The sequence below is a fragment of the Zalophus californianus genome, chromosome 13, assembly GCF_009762305.2.
Source record: "Zalophus californianus isolate mZalCal1 chromosome 13, mZalCal1.pri.v2, whole genome shotgun sequence".
Classification (NCBI taxonomy): domain Eukaryota; kingdom Metazoa; phylum Chordata; class Mammalia; order Carnivora; family Otariidae; genus Zalophus; species Zalophus californianus.
Genome location: NC_045607.1, coordinates 4,277,512 through 4,297,030, shown reverse-complemented (window position 1 = coordinate 4,297,030; position 19,519 = coordinate 4,277,512). Strand labels below are relative to the sequence as shown.

Genomic DNA, 19,519 nt, shown 5'->3' with positions numbered 1-19,519 from the left:
GAGCCCTGCCTTGCGCTGGGCATGGAGCCTGCTTAAGGTTCTCTCTCCCCCCACCCGCCCCTTCCCACCCCTGCGCATGTGCGCATTCTCACTCTTAAAAAAGGAAGAGACCCCACAACGGTGGAGAAAGCATGGAAGACAAGAAGAGGAACAAGGAACAAGGACAACAAATAGAAAACCGTAACAAGTACAGCAGAAATGGATCCACTTACACCAACAGTCACCTTAAAGGTCAATGATCTAAACACACCAAATAAAAGATTGTCAGAGTGAATCAGAAAATAAGACCCAACTGTATGCTGTCTACAAGAAACTCACCTTAGATATAAAGACACATTACGGATTAAAGTAAAAGGATGGAGGGGGACCTGGGTGGCACAGTCAGTTAAGCATCTGACTCTCAGGTTTCAGCTCAGGTCGTGACCTCAAGGGCTGTGAGACTGAGCCCCATGTCAGGCTCAGCACGGAGTGTGCTTAAGGCTCTCTCTCTCTGCCCCTCCCCTGCCCCGCCCCGGACTCTCTCTCAAATAAATCAATCAATCTTAAAAAAAAAAAAAAAGTAAAGGGATGGAGAAAGATAAGCATGCTAACACTAACAGAAAGAAAAGAAACAGTATCACACAAGGCAATTTATATATATTTCTTGACACCACTGCACCTGCTAGTAGATACCATTTCCAGTTAAAGAAAATAAGAATATTCAAATGACATGCCCAAAGCAATAGAGCTAGTAACTGGGCAGACAGGATTTAAGAAAAAAACTTATCATCTACATTTCCTAACAAACAATAGAAGGAACAATTTAAAAAAGAAAGAAAGAGAGAGAGAGAGAGAAAGACAGGGAGGGAGGGAGGGAAAGAAAGAGGCAGTAGCTATATTAATTTCCAACAGAGCAGACCTCAAGGCAAGGAAAGTCATCAGGGATGAAGAGGGGTATCATGTGAAGGACAAATAAGTCACTATTCCAAGATACATGGGTCAATACTCTAGGATGACACAATAAGCCTTCATATATATGTGCCTAACAACAGAGAATCAAAATAAGTGAGGCAAAAACTGATGGAACTGCAAGAAAAAAATAATATTTTAACACTCTTCTATCAGAAATGGACAGATCTAACAGGCAGAAAATTGGGAAAGACACAGCTGAACTCAAAAGCACCATCAACCAACCAGATATAAATGACATCTATAGACTACTCCATGACAGTAGCAGATCACACATTCTTTTCAAGCTCACATGGCAAAACAGACATCTGAGGACGTAAACCACACCTTAACAAATTCAAAGGATAGAAATCATACACTGTCTGTTCCAGACTATAACAGAATTAAACTAGAAATCAACAACAGAGATAACTGGAAAAGCCCAACATATCTGGAGATTAAACAACACATTGCCAAAGAAGAAATCTCAAGAGAAATTTTAAAAATATACTGAACTAACTGAAAATGAAAAATACAACCTCTGAAAATGTGTGAGATGTAGCAAATGCAGTGCTTAGAGGGAAGTTTATCCACACTGAATGCATATATTAGAAAAGAAGAAAGATCTAAAATCAGTAATCTAAGCTTCCACCCTAGGAAACTAGAAAAGAAGAGCAAATTAAATCTAAAGCAAGCATAAAAAGAAAAATAATAAAAGAGCAGAAATCAATGAAATTGAAAACAGGAAATCAGTAAGAAAAATCAATGAAACCAAAAGCTGGTTCTTTGAAAAGATCATAAAATTGATGAGCCTCTAGCTCATGCTAGAGCCTAAGAAAAAAAAGAAGACACAGATTTCCAATATCAGAAATGAAAGAGGAGACATCACTATAGATCCCACAGACATGAAAAAGATAACAAAGGTTATGAACAACCCTATGACTACAAATTTGATAACCTAGGTAAAATGGACCTATTCCTAGAAAGAAATAATCTGCCAAAATTCACACAAGAAATAGATAACATGAATAGGCCAACATCTATTAAAGAAATTCAATCAGTAAAAAAAAGGAACCTTCTGAAACAAAACACCCAGGCCAGCTGAATTCACTGGTGAATTTTTGAGGAAGAAATTATACCAATTCTCTATGATCTCCTCCAGAATACAGAAGCAGAAGAGTACTTCCTAACTCATTCTATGAGGCCAACACTACCCTAATACTAAAACCAGACAGACATTACAGAAAAAGAAAACTATAGCTCAATATCTCCAACATAAAAGTAAAAATCCCCACCAAAACATTAGCAAATGGAATCCAACAATGTATAAAAACAATTACACATCATGAGGGTTAACCAACCAAGACTCCTCAGCATTTATGCAGCATGAGAATTATTTGCAAATGAGGTCAGACTCTGGTCCAACACAGCTACAATCGGTTTGTATCACCCACTTCCATGTCCAGAGTGCCCCACAATGTGGCAGGTCTGAAGAATCACCTTCAAAGATGCACTCTATGTTCATAACCTCATTCACGATTGCCAAAACCTGAAAACAACCCACATGTTCATCAACTGTGATTGGAAAAACAAATACAGCATTATCCATACAATGAAATATTATCTGAGAATAGAAGGCCATGAACAACATGGATGACCCTCAATACCATGCTAAGTAAAAGGAACCAGATGCAAAAGACCAAATATTTTATCATTCTATTTATAGGATATATCCAGAAACAGCAAATCTGCAGAGTCACAAGGTAGATTCGTGTCTGCCTGAGGCCGGCTGCAGAATGAGTGACTGAAAATGGGCTCAAGGGCTAGTTTTAGTGCTACTGGAAATGTCTAAAAACTGATTATGGTGATGGTTATAAAACTCTGTAAATTTACTAAAAAAATTATTCATTTGCATACTTTAAAAGGGTGAATTTCAGAGTATATAAATTATACTTCAATAAAGCTATTAAAATGCATCCTAGCAGGTACAACAAAGAGTGAGAAAGAAAAGGACAGATCAATAAAATCTCAAACCTGCTTATCTTAGAGAACAGGGTATCTGCCTGAGAGTGCCCAGAAGGTCCCAAATAGTCCCCATCCTGGGGAGAGGACAGACTTTTAGTTTGAAATTATTTGGACTTATATTAATTTCTAAAGCAACCTTAGGAACCAGAAATAAAGAGGATCTCTGATCGTCAAGCTATAATGGCCTCCTATTACAGGCCAAACTTATTGAGAGATCACAGAGAAATTCAAAAAGTACTAAGGAATATACTCAGTATATACTATATATTCACTGGTTTGTACATTCGATGAAGTTACATTTTTATCTGTTTCATAACCTTTTTTGGACTAGGAAAATTTAAACATCATGAATGGCATGTGCTAATGTTTTCACACTAAATGAAATAACAGTTAAATGTACAAATAAGTGAAGGTTTGTGGTCCCATCAAAGCAGTATTAAGTTTAGAAGAAATCACCTAGGTTCAGAGGACAAATAATCATGCATATAGTTAGAAAATAAGCTCCCTGAGTAGAACATTTACAATGCACTGAACAGAAACTAACATTCATTGGCTCTTCAAATTATTACAGGACAGTGGAAATGCTGTAATATCATACAATGCACTGTAACTAAAAAACATACCATGTTCCTGTTCTTTACACTGGGAGGAGGGGGACATGTCCAGTGAGGCCCTATCATCAGAGGATATACCAGTCTTCTTTTTTCCCCAACAGAGAATGGGATTATTCTACAAAACTGTATGTTTCTAAAAATTTGATAATTTTTCAGATCAAAATATTCTATTACATTCTGATAAAAATATTACCACTATATACATTTTCTTTGATTATAATGGGACGGTTAAGATAATTCTCTTGATTTAAAAAAATTTACATTATTAAAATAACAGCTATTTCACTGTGGAAAAGGAGTTTTTACAAAGGTGGTTCCCAGTAACCAATGTTGCTCTTGCCTTACAGGTTATAAGAAAATAGAACCAAACACAAAACCTACAAAGCAACTGCCATTCATACTGATATGTCCTATCTTCCCTTTCTTTACAAAGTCAAAGGCGAAACCCACTGACTTTTGTTCTAAATCCCTCTTGTCCTCCTTAAGACTCAAATTTCTGAAGTTACCCATTTTCTTACATCAATTTCTTCCTGCCCATTGTTCCTTCCCATCAGCATACACCTTGACCCACCTCTCGGAAAACAAAAAACCCACCCAAACCATGTGGAGACAAGGGGGTAAAAGAGGAACTTTGTGCTTTGTCCTCAATTTTGCTGTGAATCTGAAACTGCTTTATAAGGTTTCTTAATGAAAGGGGGGAAAAAGCACCACTAGCAAACAAAACAAATCCTTTTTTAACTCCCAAATCACCATCCAACTACTGCCCATATTTTTCTGCTCCCCTTCTTTTTTCAAAACAGTCCTGCTATTCACATCTTTTATACTTGGCTTCTGTCCTAACCACTCCACCAAAATTTCTCATCCAGGTAGCATACTCCACTTTCAAAGATTACTTCCTTGCTCTCTTTTTGCCTCCCTGCTTTTGATCTCAGGTAAACAGTAAATCAGAATTCAAGATATACTCCCATCAACAGTCTATGCAAGGCCTCTCTTATTCGATTTTTCCTTTTACCCCACATGCCCACTCCCACAACTTCCACCTTCCACACCCACCCTGTTTCTGGTACTAGTTATCACTAAAAAAAAAATCCAGTGCAGTGTGTGTTTACCCCAAAGGACACTGTGGTATAAATCTTACTTTTTTTCAATCAATACTTAAGAGTTTGTTGCTACTGATTACAGTTGGAACTATCGTATTACATTCATCCATCCTAACTGGTTCTAACTCCATAAACAATCCTGTAAATAACATCCTGAGACGCACAGATTCCCATGGATGGACAAGGGAGTGTTCTGGTGAGCACACCCCAGTGTGAGACTAAGCAGTCAGAGTGATCACAAATTTTGGCTCACCACCCTGTTACTTTAATGTCCTTTTCTTTGTTTGAGCAACACTTCATACAGTTATTCACCATTTAGTCTTCCCTTCGGTGGACTGCTAGTTTTATTTTTTGTCCATCTCCTATTGATTTCCCTGTATTTTTGCTGATTTACAAAAGCTCTTTGTAAAAGCTCCTAGTTGTCTCCTGTCACTTTTGGAGTATTTTAACTCTTCTCCCCATCTGTTAACTATGAATATGGGGTCCTTCACTGAAAAATTCTTAACTATGACAGAGTAAAATCCAAATTTTTCATCTTAGGGTTAATGTTTCTTGGGTTTTTAGGACTTTAGTCACCTAAATTGACGTGTGTTTTCTGATATTTATTCTATCTTATGTAATTCTACCTTTCAAATATATGTGTTAATTGAAGATAATGTGCTGTAAGATAGTAATGTAGACTAATTTATTTCCGCTAGAGTAGGCCAATTTTCCCCCTCCTATCGAACAGTCTCTCCTTTCCCTGCTGACCTGTGGTGGCCCGTCAGTCTTACCCTAGGTTGTCATACATGCAGGGAAGAGTTAGGTCTCTTAACATGTTTGCAGTTTGGGTTTTGTTATAACTGATACTTCTTTTATATATTCTAGCTAGTTATTACAGCTCTAAAAGAACATTTTTTTTTTTTGGCACATCAATCTTATACCCAACTATTGATTCTAATGGGATTTCTATGTAGATAGTGATACCATCTGCAAATGATCAGAATTATGACTCTTCCAATTATTCACTGTTTTCCTCGCCTTCATGAACTGTATTATGGAATATTAGCTGGAGTACCTGTCATAATCCACAACAACTGCTCTGTCAACTGCTGTTTTGTCTATTTTGAGATTACACTATTGCATCCATGCATGCTCACGGTCGATTATATGTTCTTGGGTCACTGTTCCTTTTATGAGTATCTACTGTCTTTGTGTTTCTGAATTATTTTCACATTCAATTTTGTTTGATTATAAAACTGCAATTCTGCTCTCTTTTGGTCATGTTATTCTGTTACTCTCTTTTTCCATCCTTTCATCATAAACTTTTCTGGCTCTTTTTATGCGAGCCTCTGGCAGACAGTATTACTACTGGAGCCTGCCTCTTTAGTACGTTCTAAAGGTCTTGCTGCAACTGTTAAGAAGGTGTACATGTGCTTATATTCCCTTGGCACACTAAGAACCCTTTTGACCCAAACTCTTTTTTTTTTTTTTTAAAGATTTTATTTATTTGAGAGAGAGAGAATGAGAGATAGCACGAAAGGGAAGAGGGTCAGAAGGAGAAGCAGACTCCCTGCTGAGCAGGGAGCCCAATGCAGGACTCGATCCTGGGACTCCAGGATCATGACCTGAGCCGAAGGCAGTCGCTTAACCAACTGAGCCACCCAGGCGCCCCTTGACCCAAACTCTTAAATCCTTCCCTATTTCTGGGCAATTTTCAGTTTTATCACCCCAGCTCATTTTTTCCCTCCTGAGATACTTATTACACATAGAATACTACTTGTACCCAACCTTGTGCCTTTCTTTTCTATTTCCCACTTCCATCCTTTCCTGATTCCTCAGGTTCTGTATATTTAATATTTGTGCCACTTAATGAATCCTTGATTTCAACTATTATCTCTTTCATTCACACTATCTTCTGTGTGTTGTTATGGTTTCTCCCTCCTGCTTCATGTTTCATGTTCTCTCCTCTATCTCTGAAAATATTTAACAGGCTAAATCTTCTATCTGCTCCACTACTTTTGCTTTAACTTTCTGTATTTTCCAGTTTGCTACTTTTCTCTTATAGTGACTACATTCCAAGGAGATTCATCTCCCCCTCTTGAATTCGTACTCCCCACGGATTCTAGGCATATCAGCTGGAAAGGTATGCCTGGTGGGGGGCGGCAGGGGAGACACAAGGGGCTAAATCCTAGCACCACTCTAGCTTTTGTGCCTCTTCTAATGAATGGGGTAGGGAGTAATGGACCGGGGGGGGGGGGGGGGGGGGGGGGGGGGGGGGGGGGGGGGGGGGGGGGGGGGGGGGGGGGGGGGGGGGGGGGGGGGGGGGGGGGGGGGGGGGGGGGGGGGGGGGGGGACATACCTCAGGAAATGAGCATGGTAGTATTACAATCTGCAAATCTACCCCAGCACTTATGTTTTTCAAACTCTAACTCCCTTGGTTACAATAACCTAGCCCTAGGGACAAGACCTCTCAAGAACCAAGGAATTCAAAGACTAACTGTGAGCCATGCCTCACATGGGCTGGGCTACAGAACCACCCTAATGCTGCCTAACTACTTTTGGCTGACATGAGCTAGCTGCAACTTTTCTGCCCTGTACTACACGGTAACATCAGAGCAGTGTTCTAGCCCAGGGCGATGAGAGAAAGGAAAAAGGGCAAAGTAAAAAAATCCACTCTCATTTCCATCTGTAGCAGTTCTTCTAGTCTGGTCTGTCATTTCCTTCCCACCCTGAGACCTAAATCACATCCTACTGTCCCAAGGCTTTCTCACAATATATATTCGTCTGACACATTCAACTGTACCCCTCTGGCTTCTGTGATGTCACTTCCAGAAGAGACCGCCATTAGCCCGAACTCATGTGATGCCCAGTAAACAGCATCACCGCCTGAACAGATGCTTAAGCCAAAAGCCTCAGAATCCTCCTCTCTTCCCCTTAATTCCCACATCCATTCCATCAATACATCTCCAAAATTCACACGCAATGCATTCACTTTTACTTCCAGAGCTGCCACCCATATCAAAGTACCATCGTCTTTCTCCCAGGCTACTGCAACAGTCCCTTGACACACCTATTCCATCTATACTTGTCTTTCCATCAGATTAGTCTCCATGGAGCAACCAAGAATGATGTAAAAAACTGCAATCTGCTGCATATTACTACTCCCCAGCCTAACACCAACCAACTAAACATCTTCCAACACTTTCTCACTAAACTGAGGATGAAACCCAACCCACAGTTTCCATGGCCGTACACCATCTGGCTCTTGACTACTTCTCCAGTCTTATTACATTTCCCTTTCCCCCTCAGTTCCTTCACTCCAGCCGCACCAGCCTAATCTCTCTGCTCATACATGCGCACTTAGTTCCCATCTCCAAAGCATCATGTTCCTGACACTCCCCTCTACCCTGCACAAAATGCTCTTCTTCTGGCTCCCAGCCAGGTCTCAGGAGCAGCTTCCCATCACTTATCGTATCAGCCTGTTTTGCTTCCTTTGCAGAACAAATTACAATCTGAGATTAGCTAAAGAAATGAAGCAATTTCCCTACAGGGGATTTAGGTACTGATAATCAAAGTTAGTACCCAAGAAGAGCACTTCCTTCCTACCTAATCCCTGTCCATACAACCTAAAATGAGCCTGGTGACAGGAGAGGACTGCAGATAAGGACAGCAAATATAAATGTTAAGATTAAAGAGCAGGGGCACCTGGGTGGCTCGGTCGGTGAGGCGTCTGCCTTCGGCTCAGGTCATGATCTCAGGGTCCTGGGCTCAGGCTCCACGTCAGGCTCCCTGCTCAGCGGGGAGCCTGCTTCTCCCTCTGCCCCTCACCCTGCTCGTGCTCTCACTCTCACACATAAATAAAATTATTAAAAAAAAAAAAAAGATAAAAAAGAGCATTCGCCACAATGGCCCAAAAAAGAGGAACCGGCCAAAATGTCATTTATCTAATACTTTTATGTGTTACATGCAAGGATTAAAAAACAAAAATATCTTCTATCAGGCACATCAGTATAAAAAGACTCATATTGCTAGAAGTTGAATTTGCTCTCATTTGTCTTTTGCACCAAAAGATAATTTACATGTTATTACATTTCACCTGCAGTAAGATGTATTAACTAGGTATGCTTTATGTCCTAAATAAGATACCAAATTTTTGTAAAGAGAGTCTACACCCACTATAGCATTCTAGTGACAAACATTATGAAGTCAAATTACAACAGAATGAGGGTGATGAGCCTTGATGAGGGTTGATGCCATAGTCTGTGGCTCATTACAATACAAATTAGAGGTAATCAAGGCATCTTAATACCCCCACTAATAACTGTTGGCCTGAATAAACAAGAAATGCTAAAACAATGTTGTTTAAGCTGTATGGTTAAAAAAAGAGAAAGAAAATTTCAAATAAAAATGAGATTGAGGAGCGCCTGGGTGGCTCAGTCGTTAAGCGTCTACCTTTGGCTCAGGTCATGATCTCAGGGTCCTGGGATCAAGCCCCCCATCGGGCTCCCTGCTCTGCAGGAAGCCTGTTTCTCCCCTCCCACTCCCCCTGCTTGTGTTCCCTCTATCGCTGCGTCTCTGTCAAATAAATAAATAAAATCTTTAAAAAAAAAAAACAGAGATTAAACACAGGCATTTCCCCTTTCACTCCTCTTGAAACCCCACCAAAACACCAAAGCAATTTTTAAAAAACAAGATTAGTTCATTAGGACAAAGAACAGAAGACACATGTATCAAAATGTTGGAAGCTGGATGAATGGTAGCTGACTTAGCAAGTCCAAGAAGCTGAGCTGCAACCTATTAGCAATCTGATGTAGACCTCTAATCTGGAAGGAGGGTTGAAGAGAGACAGCCCATCTCTGCAACCCACAAAATACTGCAGAGATTTTTGTCTCTGGAGAGGGTAAAAAAAAAAAAAAAAGTCTTCAGCCTTGGGGACAGCAGTGGGGACAGCAGGCACGGTGGAGATACAGTACTGACAAAGAGGGAACTTAGGCAAATGTTTATACACTGAATGCTGGGACCCTTCCCTGTCCCCCACCCTCATCCCATGGTCAGCTGCCTGTCAGACCTACCCTTTCTAGGCAAAATATCTGAAGATTCTTCTTTGGGGAATCTGACCTCACTTAAGAGAGAAAAAAGATTATAAAGATACTGATTTATAAGGGTGGGGATGGGGCTTCACAACAAAGCGCCAATGGTTAACTAGCCTACCCTTTCACTCAGAGCTTCTTTTTAATCTTATATACAACAAAATACAGATTTGTAACTACACCGAAGCATTCAATTCTCACATAAAGAATGAAACTAATGCTGGGTTTCACCATGTTATGGTGTCCTTCAGATCGCATTTAACTTCCCCACAGTGCAATAAAAAGGATCATTTTAGCAAAGCAGGAGCTTCAGGTATTCCTAGCATCTCTTTTAACCTGTCACTATTTAAATTCATCCCTTTTTTATAGCGTTTTTATAAACTGAGATGTATTTCATACAACATAAAATTCACTATTTTAAAGTGTACCCTTTCAGTGGTTTTTAGTATATTCACTGTTCTGTGGAGCTATCACCATTATTTAATTCCAGAACACCTGCATCATCTCAAAATAAACCCTATACCTATTGGGAGTGTCCTTTCCTCCTCCAACCCTGGTAACCAATAATCTACTTTCTGTCTTTATGGATTTACCTATTCTACACATTTCATATAAATGGAATCATACAATATATGGCCTTCTGTACCTGACTTCTTTCACTTACCAAAATTTTTTTTAATTGAAGTGTACCTGACATATTAGTTTTAGGTGTTAGCATTAATAGTAACAATAATACATATTATATAATATTACGTTATTATATATAATTTTTCAAGGTTCATCAATGAACATGTAAAAGTAGCAGATAATGGCTTATTCCTTTTTACAACTGAGTATTTCGTTCTATGTACATTAATATATTTTGTCCATTCTTCAGCTAGTGGGTATCTGGGTTGTTTCCCCTCTTTGGTTACTATGAATAATGCTCCTATCTGCTTTTCAGTGTCCTGTTCTTAATTGTGAGATCACCCAAAATCATCAGTTATCTGAAGAAAAGAGTTAATATATAAGGTCTGTATACACTAAAACGAACAGGCAAAAAGCAATTGGAGAAACAGGAACTATGCAAAGAGAACTTTTTAACTGACTTTAAAACTATCTTTAACAAACTTCAGACAATAAAGAGATGCCATGGGGTGCCTGGGTTGTTCAGTCATTAAGCGTCTGCCATCAGGTCATGATGCCAGGGTCCTGGGATCGAGCCCCGCATCGGGCTCCCTACTCCTTGGGAAGCCTGCTTCTCCCTCTCTCACTGTGTCTCTATCAAATAAATAAATAAAAATCTTTAAAAAAATGAAAAATAAATTTAAAAAATGCCATGCTCATGAAAAGAATAGGATCCTATAAAATGGAATCCTCAGAGAACAAGAGTCCCATGAAACTAAAAGTATGCTTAAAAAAAAAAATAGGTGAGAAGGCCTCTGATAAAGTAGAAAAAGAAAAGTGAGATGAAAAGTAGAAAAAATAAGAAAATTTAAGAAATTTTAGGACATACAAGGTTTCAAAACTTTATCATCCACACATCCTTTTTTCAGGAAGCTGGAAGACTGTGCTTTGCTAAAATGATGGACTAACCAAGAAAGATAACTAGGGGCACAAGAGACAGAGATCCAACACAGGAAAGAAAGAAATGCAAGCCCCGGGATGAGGATGGTGAGTACTTCAGGATAACCATCATAAACCAAGAATACGAAACTTATAGATTATTTCATGTACCTGATCATGAGAGATTTAAACATCCAAGAGTCTGAAGCTAATTTAGTTTTAAGTATAGAAAATTAAATGAGACAATAAATCCAGAGAAAACCAAGAGTTGGGAAGGAAAGGAAAAGCAGTTACAGCATACTACATGACTTAGCTGTGGGTACTTTTATAAAGTCAAAACAACAAACACTGACCTAAAAATCATAAAATAACTCTGTAATGAGGATGAGGGAACAGGAAAGGTATGTGAGAATGTAGGGCTGCAAGAAAGGGTACTTCCTATAGCAAGAGAAGATGCCCAAAACTCAAAAGTTAAGAAATCACAAGAGTGACATGTTATTTAGAAATATGGAAGTAGATATCAAAAGGATCCATTAAGAATAAAAAATGGTTACTGAGAGAGTGAGGGGCATGCCATTTTTTACAAAAGTATTTGACTATTTCAAACTTTGTGTATGTATAAAAGGGCACCTGGGTGGCTCAGTCAGTTAAGCGTCTGCTTTCAGCGCAGGTCATGATCTCGGAGTCCTGGGACAGAGCCCCATGTCAGGCTTCCTGCTCAGTGGGGGGGGCCTGCTTCTCCCTCTCCCTCAGCCACCCCCTCCACTAGCTCGTGCTCTCTCTCAAATAATAAAAAATAAAACATAAAAAATAAACTCTGTATGACGCCGCCTGGGTGGTTCAGTTGGTTAGGCGTCTCCCCTTGGCTTGGGTCATGATCCCAGGGTCCTGGGATCGAGTCCCACGTCGGGCTCCTTGCTCGGCGAGGAGCCTGCTTCTCCCTCTGCCTGCGCGCTGTCTCTCTGATAAAAATCTTAAAAAAAAAAAATAAACATTTCAAAAAAAAACTTCTATGTATAAATGGAACTTGTGCCTATTCTGTTTTGAAAAGACTAGAGCTACGAAAATGTCCTGAAAGGAAGAGATCTTATAGAGGGATATAGGATTACCTCTTAATTTAGGGAAAAATAAAAAACAGGTCTGTCCTAAATTTAAGGGCCATGAATGGCTTGCTTTCCAGCAAGAATAAAGATTAAAAAATAAGCTTCAAAATGAATAAAATTTATTTTCCCCAGCTTACTTAACTACATACACCGCTCACTGAGCTAAGAATTCTTCTATGGGAAGAAAATAATTCTCCTAATACTAAATCAGTATTTCACTTTGCTGTTATGGAGATACTAAAGATCCTTTGTCAATTAGTTGTTTCTAATGCTTCTGAAATACTAGTAAAATAAATCTTAAAACAATGGCTAAAACTGGGGGCAGAAATTGATATAAAAGTACATTTTAAGGATGCTTTGATTCAAGCTTTATAACAAATATTCACAATTTACTTGATGATCTTATCTAGCACACTTGCCCCTTCGTGTGATACATTTCCTTTTCCTTCAACACACTAAGCTTGATTCCACCTTTGTATCTGCCCTCACCCTGCCTGGAATATACTTCCCATGGTGGATTCCTTCTGGTCCCAGTGTAAATACTATCGCTTGCAGAGACTGTCAAACCTTTCTGTCGGAAGTGCCCTATGCGCTAAATCACACTAGCATCCTTCCCCTGATCTGAAACCATCACATCCAGAAGGCAGAGACCTTGTCTGCCATATTCACCACTTTACCCCCCAGGCCTGTAATAAAACTTGCCACATATCAGCCACCCAAATATCTTGCAGGTGAATGAATACACAAATATTTACCTCAGTGTTCTTGGTTTTGTTTTTAAGAAACTCAGGTTGTTATGTATTTTTTTTTTTTTTTAAGTAACTTGAAAAAGTAAAAATCTAACTTCTGACCCCTAACCTGCTTTGAGAATACCAAAAACATCTTTCAAAATGCAGTTGTATGCTTACACTTAAAAGTATTAGCTATTTTTCCGAGGTTCAAATTTAACTAGGAATCTTGTATTTTATTTGGCAATCCTAGTCAGGGGGAGGAAGGAAGATAGAAGAACCAGAATGGGATGTGTTAAGGTAGGGGAGACGGGAGACAGTTAAAGGGAGAGAGCAACTGCTAGGATGAGTAAGAAACTAGGAAGACAGATTATATAAAGAGAAATCGAGGATTTACTGCTTTTTGTTGTTCAATGTAATTTACCCCTGCCACCTCCTCAAGAAAACTTCAGTAAAGGTCTATATTATGGAGACCATCTCCTGAGAAGTCTTCCCTTACCTCTGTATCAAAAAAACCCTTACTCCTGTGCTACCCCTGGACTTGGTTCATTAGCACTCTGAATTGTGTCGGGAGGTCCCAGAAGGGCAGAGGTTAAGAAAGTGCTTCCTCGGGCGCCTGAGTGGCTCAGCTGGTTAAGCGACTGCCTTCGGCTCAGGTCATGATCCTGGAGTCCCTGGATCGAGTCCCACATCGGGCTCCCTGCTCAGCGGGGAGTCTGCTTCTCCTCTGACCCTCCCCCCTCTCATGTGCTCTCTCTCTCTCAAATAAATAAAATAAAATCTTTAAAAAAAAAGAAAGTGCTTCCTCTGTATCACCAGCAACTAGGAACAGCGTCTGGCACAAATGTCCATTCAACACGTAATCTAAAAGCTACAACTAAATCAAAACTAGGTTATTTTAACTGTACTCTAATCACTCCCGAAATAAGAAAAAAAGCAACTTCAAAGTCTTGGCAGGTATACAACTAAAATATACTTACTGTTTCAAAAGTATTCAATACCATCAAAGGGAAAAAAACATTAAAATAATCTCCACAATCTTGAAATCTGACAGGCACAGGTCTCGAGATGGACTGACAAAGGCTTGCTGGGGGCCCGCACTGATCAAAGTTCACAAACATTTCGTATTTCCATTTTAAGACCTCTTTGACAAAAGTGTCAGAGATGGACTGTGATGACAAGAGAATGTGGACTGGAGAGGAAGCCGAGAAGGATTTGCTTTCACCAAACGTCAGTTTGTAACCTTGCCTGCTGGAATTACTTGGAGTCTGGGGATGAAAAACATTGCCCAAACTCTTCACTTCACCCCCTGGCTTTGGAGACACCAGAGAGGCTGGCTGTGGGACTTTCAAAACAGCCTGTGCCCCATTTGACTTATTTTTTAGAGCTGGTGGAAGTGCAGAGGTACTTTCCAAAGACTTGGAAAGGTTAGCAATTCGTGAAGTACTACTTGAGCTAAAAATCTTCGCAGTGGAAGGTCTGGAAGGCTTAGATGCAGAAAGGGGCAAGCCAGGTTTACGAAATACATCTTCATCTGCTGCTTTAGCTTCACAGTGTTTTGAGCAGTAGTCACCCTGGTTTTTTGGGGTTTCAACACAATCTTTGTACTTACATTTTGTGCTATTCCAAGATTCCAACTGAGGCTGACTTACAGAATCTTCTTCCACCTGAGCTGTATCTTTGCCATGAACTACTTCAATGAGTTTCTCATTACCATTCTCCATCTGTGAACACAAATCCATATCTTCAGGATCGTGCTGTGTTAGAAATATATTCTCATCTTCTGTATCACTGTTGGATTCAGGCTCTCCGTCTTTCAAAGTTGCCAACTCTAAATGATGTACTGTTCGGTCACCACCGCCTAAGGGGTCTGCCGAAGCAGAGACAATGATTTCATTTGTTGGTATTCTTCCATTCAATACAACAGCAGCAGACTGGTTCAAAAGACAAGCATCATTGGTCACCTGAGACACATATTTTGTTTTCATGGGTTCTGGTTCCGAAGACACACATTTTGTTTGTTTCCCAGTGCTGTTAGCAACCACCTCAGTTCCTCCTTTGTAACTATAATCTGAACCATCTGATTCTGGGACAGGTATGTCAGAATTTTGTGCTGTACACAGCCCTGCTCTTGTAGTATCTTTATTTTCATAATCCAAAAGTCCTTGTCTATTTTGTTGTGATTTGGGTCTCATCTGCCTTCGCAACTGAAGATCTTGACTTGTCAGCAGTTTCTTATTGTTTCTGACAGAGAGAGTCTGAGGAGAAATTAACTTAGTCTTTTTGCTAGTATCAACCACTCCAACAGTTTTGCCATGGTGGCGTAACCGAACTAAACACTCTAGAGATCGCTGAGACAACTCAAATGCCCTACGAGGAGCCTTCTTCAGACCAAGTTTCTCAACTGTTAAAGTTGGTTCAGGGCACTGGCGAAATTTCTTTGGTGGAACTATAGCAGGAGTTGTCCTACAACTTATATAATTTGAACTTTTGTTCTGCCCTTTCTTGGTATCTGAATGTGTTTTCTTAGGAGTTTTAGAAAGTGGGACTCTTCTAATGGGTTTGGAGTAAGTACGAAGCTTTGGAGAAGACTTCTTTAGTGAAACCGTAGTATCTTTGTCTCTCTGAACACCTGAAGTGGGACTCACTGTCCTTAGGTCCATACTTTTAAAATCATTTTCAGTCAGACCTCTCTCATTAAGAATATCAGGCTGGTCCTCATTTCTATCAGAAGGTGAAGGCCTTAGAGGACCTTCAGCCATAGGTTTTTCAAATCGTTTTCTCTTACGTTTTTTTACTTCAATTTCACAGAATTCCCCAACAGAAATACTACCCTGTGGCTCTGTGTGTTTTTCAATGCCCTCTGCTACCTTCTTAATAACCTCTTCAGATACATAATCTGTCTCATAACCCCAATCATTCGTGATATCAGCTATGTCAGTCGAACAAGAGTTTTTTTCACTTTCTTGAACTGAATTCTTGTCTGGTTCCTGATCTTGCCAAACTGAAAACACTTCACATGGACTTTCAAACTCAAAAAACTGAGAATCTGATTCCTCAAACTGCAAAAGGGACTTTGTCTCCTCTTCCTTTATTAAACTTCTTTTCCACATTCGTACTAGCTATTGAAGTATGCTGCTCTGGGCATTCTTTCTTGATGCCTATTTTATCTTGTTTAATACGTTTCTCCAAACCTAGAATTCCTTCATCATCATCATCATCATCATCAGAATCTGAAATAATAATAATCTGGCCCCGACAGGCTTCCCCAGTATTATTCTGGTCAGCCGGGAAACATCTTCTGTCGTCTTTCACTCTCCTTTGTAGCTGGGATGAGCTTTTTTGAGTTGAATCTGATGGGAACTTAATAACGCTGGCTTGAGCTATTAAAGATAACTTGTGGAGGTCTCTGTCTATCTGAGAATCTGTTAAGGTGTCAGACTGAGGACTGAGGCCAGGAGCTTGTTCTCTCAAGTGAGAAGACATCTGACTGGTATTCTTGCTAATTTCCTTATCTTTTGATTCAAGAACAGTCACAGGATCTTTGAAGGGAGACGTTTTCCTCACGAAAGTGTTGGTCACTTCCGTAAATGAGACCAAATCTTTATCATCATGACATTCCTGTATTTGATAGCTGTTTTCATGGGAAGAGAAAATCTCTAACTCTTCACTCTTCAGTTGTTTCTTTTTCAGCAATAAACTCTTTTGAGATTTTTGTTCCCCATTTTTTTCATCCAGAATGCCGAGAGGGTCTAAAGAGAGATTGTGCATGAAGCCATCCCCTTTCTGACCTCCTGAATCTTTCCTTGAATAGAAACTGTCAATGTTAGACACAGTTACGTTTTCCTCTAAATTACCAGTATTATTGATCAAAGTACTTTTCCTGTGTTGCTTCTTTATTACATGTGATAACTTAGCACAGATTTCATCTTTATGTGCCTTAGTTTTTGATTTTGCGGTTTTGCCAAGAGCATCATCCTTGAAAGATAAATCCTCATTTGATGTGCATGCCTTCTCCAGAGAATCAGTGCTAGAGTCGGTCAACAAACGTGTTGACATTATTATTCCTCTGTCATATCCCCTTTCTGGACCATTCCTTGAAGTACAATTCTGCAGTACATTTCTTGAAGTACAATTCTCTTTCACGGACTTCTGCTTCCCTGTACTTATTTTAACTTGATCTTGAGCTCTTTCAGTGAAAACGTTTTTACTACTCTTCTTTATGCATGACTCGGCTGAGAGATGATCTTCTAGTTTCCAATCTTTCATATAATTTTGCTCATTATCCTCTTCTATAGTGTTGCTTGCTTTAATCAATATATTCTCTTGTATTTGATATGCCTCAGCTTTCATTGGTTCTTTAGAAAATGTTGGGCTGGAGTTTTCCAGACAGTGCAGATCTTTATTGGATCTCCTCTCTATTTGTTCACTTTCTTCTTTACTGTAAGATGCCGGAGAGCTTTTACCTGCAGGACTCAAATCCACAAAAGTGTTACATTGAGGTACTTTGACTTTTATGTTTTTAATAATTTGCTTTAAACAAGTTTGTAACTCATGGGTTTCCTGAGTAGTCAACTGCCAACCTAGAGATAAATTTCCACGCAGAAATAAATTGAGTTTATCCCAGAATCGCTTACATAAAGTTTGCTGCCCAAGCTGATAACCTTCTTTAAGGAGACTTCTAATCAGCTGCACACAAGCCAGTTGTACAGAATTTGATGGCATTGAATGCAATGACAGAGACGATATCATTGCTGTTCCTTTAGAGCAATTTCCAGATGACTTCTCAGAACTCCGTGCAAATGCAGTGGTAGGTAGCTTGGCACATTTTACAACAGCTTCTACCCATTGCTGGGAACTAACCCACAGCAAATGCAGACATTTTTTATTTCTATGCAGCTCAATCACGGACACCAAAATCAGAAGAAAAAATTCAGTAACTTTGTCACACATGGCATCTGTTTGGTTGAGGACATCCTTGACTTCGGAGTGCAGATGATGAATAACCTCTACTATATAAGCCACACCCAAATCCTTAAGATCCATGAGGGACTGAACAAAAGGGATGAACCACAGAAAGGTGCTGTTATGAACACGCATGTCTTGACCAATATCTGACTGAAGCACACTGGCTAATGTTTCCATCTCTTCATACATGTTAGGACAATAATCTGGGCAAATGGCTGATCTCCACCCTGAATCCTAAAATGAAAGAAATACTGACATTAGATAAGCAAACAGAATTCATGATGGATTTAATGCATAGCTATTAAACAATACATCGCTTAGTTTTCCTATTTTGGTTCACATATATGCCCCAAAAATGGAAAACATAGGTCAATGTCGAGGTCAAGGATTCATGAGTACACCTCATCTTCTTTCCATTAGCAGGTTTTGATTCCAGTCATGTCACTTATCTCCCTCAACCTGTAACCTTTCCACCCTTCCTAACCTGCCCTTAATCTTCCAAAGTGTGCACCCTGTAGTGACAGTCCATTTTCCCTATGTACATCTGTTCAATCAGAAACCCCTTATGCGGCAGTGGATTCAGAATAGCTATGTATCATAACATCAGTACTTCAACTAATTATGTACAACATCACCTACACAATATAAAGGCAATACAGGATCATCTGAATTCTCAACCTGTTTTATACCTTTTTGGTCTTTTCGGGATTATAATTGTATACAATCTGGCTGCAAGTCGCATCATCCAAATATGATTCCGGTTCTAACTTGGTCCTTAAAGAGTAAGAATAAACAGAAATTACTGAAACGAAAAAAAAAAGCAAAAAGGAAAAAACCCTATTGTTAAGTCAGTTACAACAGACTTCCTCACTGAGATTATTTTAAAATACTGACACATTAACTGAACTAACCTTACAGAGCTGTTCCGTATATTTTGGATCTCTTTATTGTAGCTCACATTGTTGATAATGGTCTGAAATGCCTCAATAGGATCAATACGTTGACCCCAGACCTTAGATCCAAGGCGATCCAGAATCACCATGAAACAGTGTAAGGCTGGCCAAAAAGGATCCACACTATCATCTGAAATACAGTGGAGTAATTGCTGGATTACAAAATGATCAGAAAAAGATGCTAAAACATACTGAGAATGAAGCATTCTTTATCTGGGTAGGAAAAAAACTGAAATCAAAGCAGCTAATTTAAAATAAAGTGCTGCCAACACTTTTTGTTTTAAAAACACAGGTTTTAAAAACCTAGTAAACTTTAAAGCTGATTTTGCATTTTTTTCAAGCAATACTATACACCCCTAGGAAATTTTTTTAATGGGGAACAAATTCAGAGTCTAGGTAAACTCACCTCTCTCACCCTGTTTGCCATACCTGAAACAACCCTTCCTACCAAAGCCCATGATACAAGAAATTCTGGTTTTTAGCA

General features: G+C 39.4%; 1 protein-coding gene across 1 annotated transcript in view; it reads right to left on the bottom strand.

Annotated features, from left to right (window-relative positions):
- The window catches only part of SETX (senataxin), an 84,012-nt gene that overhangs the window by 42,428 nt on the left and 22,065 nt on the right, over positions 1-19,519 (bottom strand). The window contains 4 exon segments of the mRNA XM_027616315.2: positions 14,095-16,215; positions 16,217-18,316; positions 18,772-18,856; positions 18,994-19,165. Coding sequence (XP_027472116.2) covers positions 14,095-16,215; positions 16,217-18,316; positions 18,772-18,856; positions 18,994-19,165 — 4,478 coding nt within the window.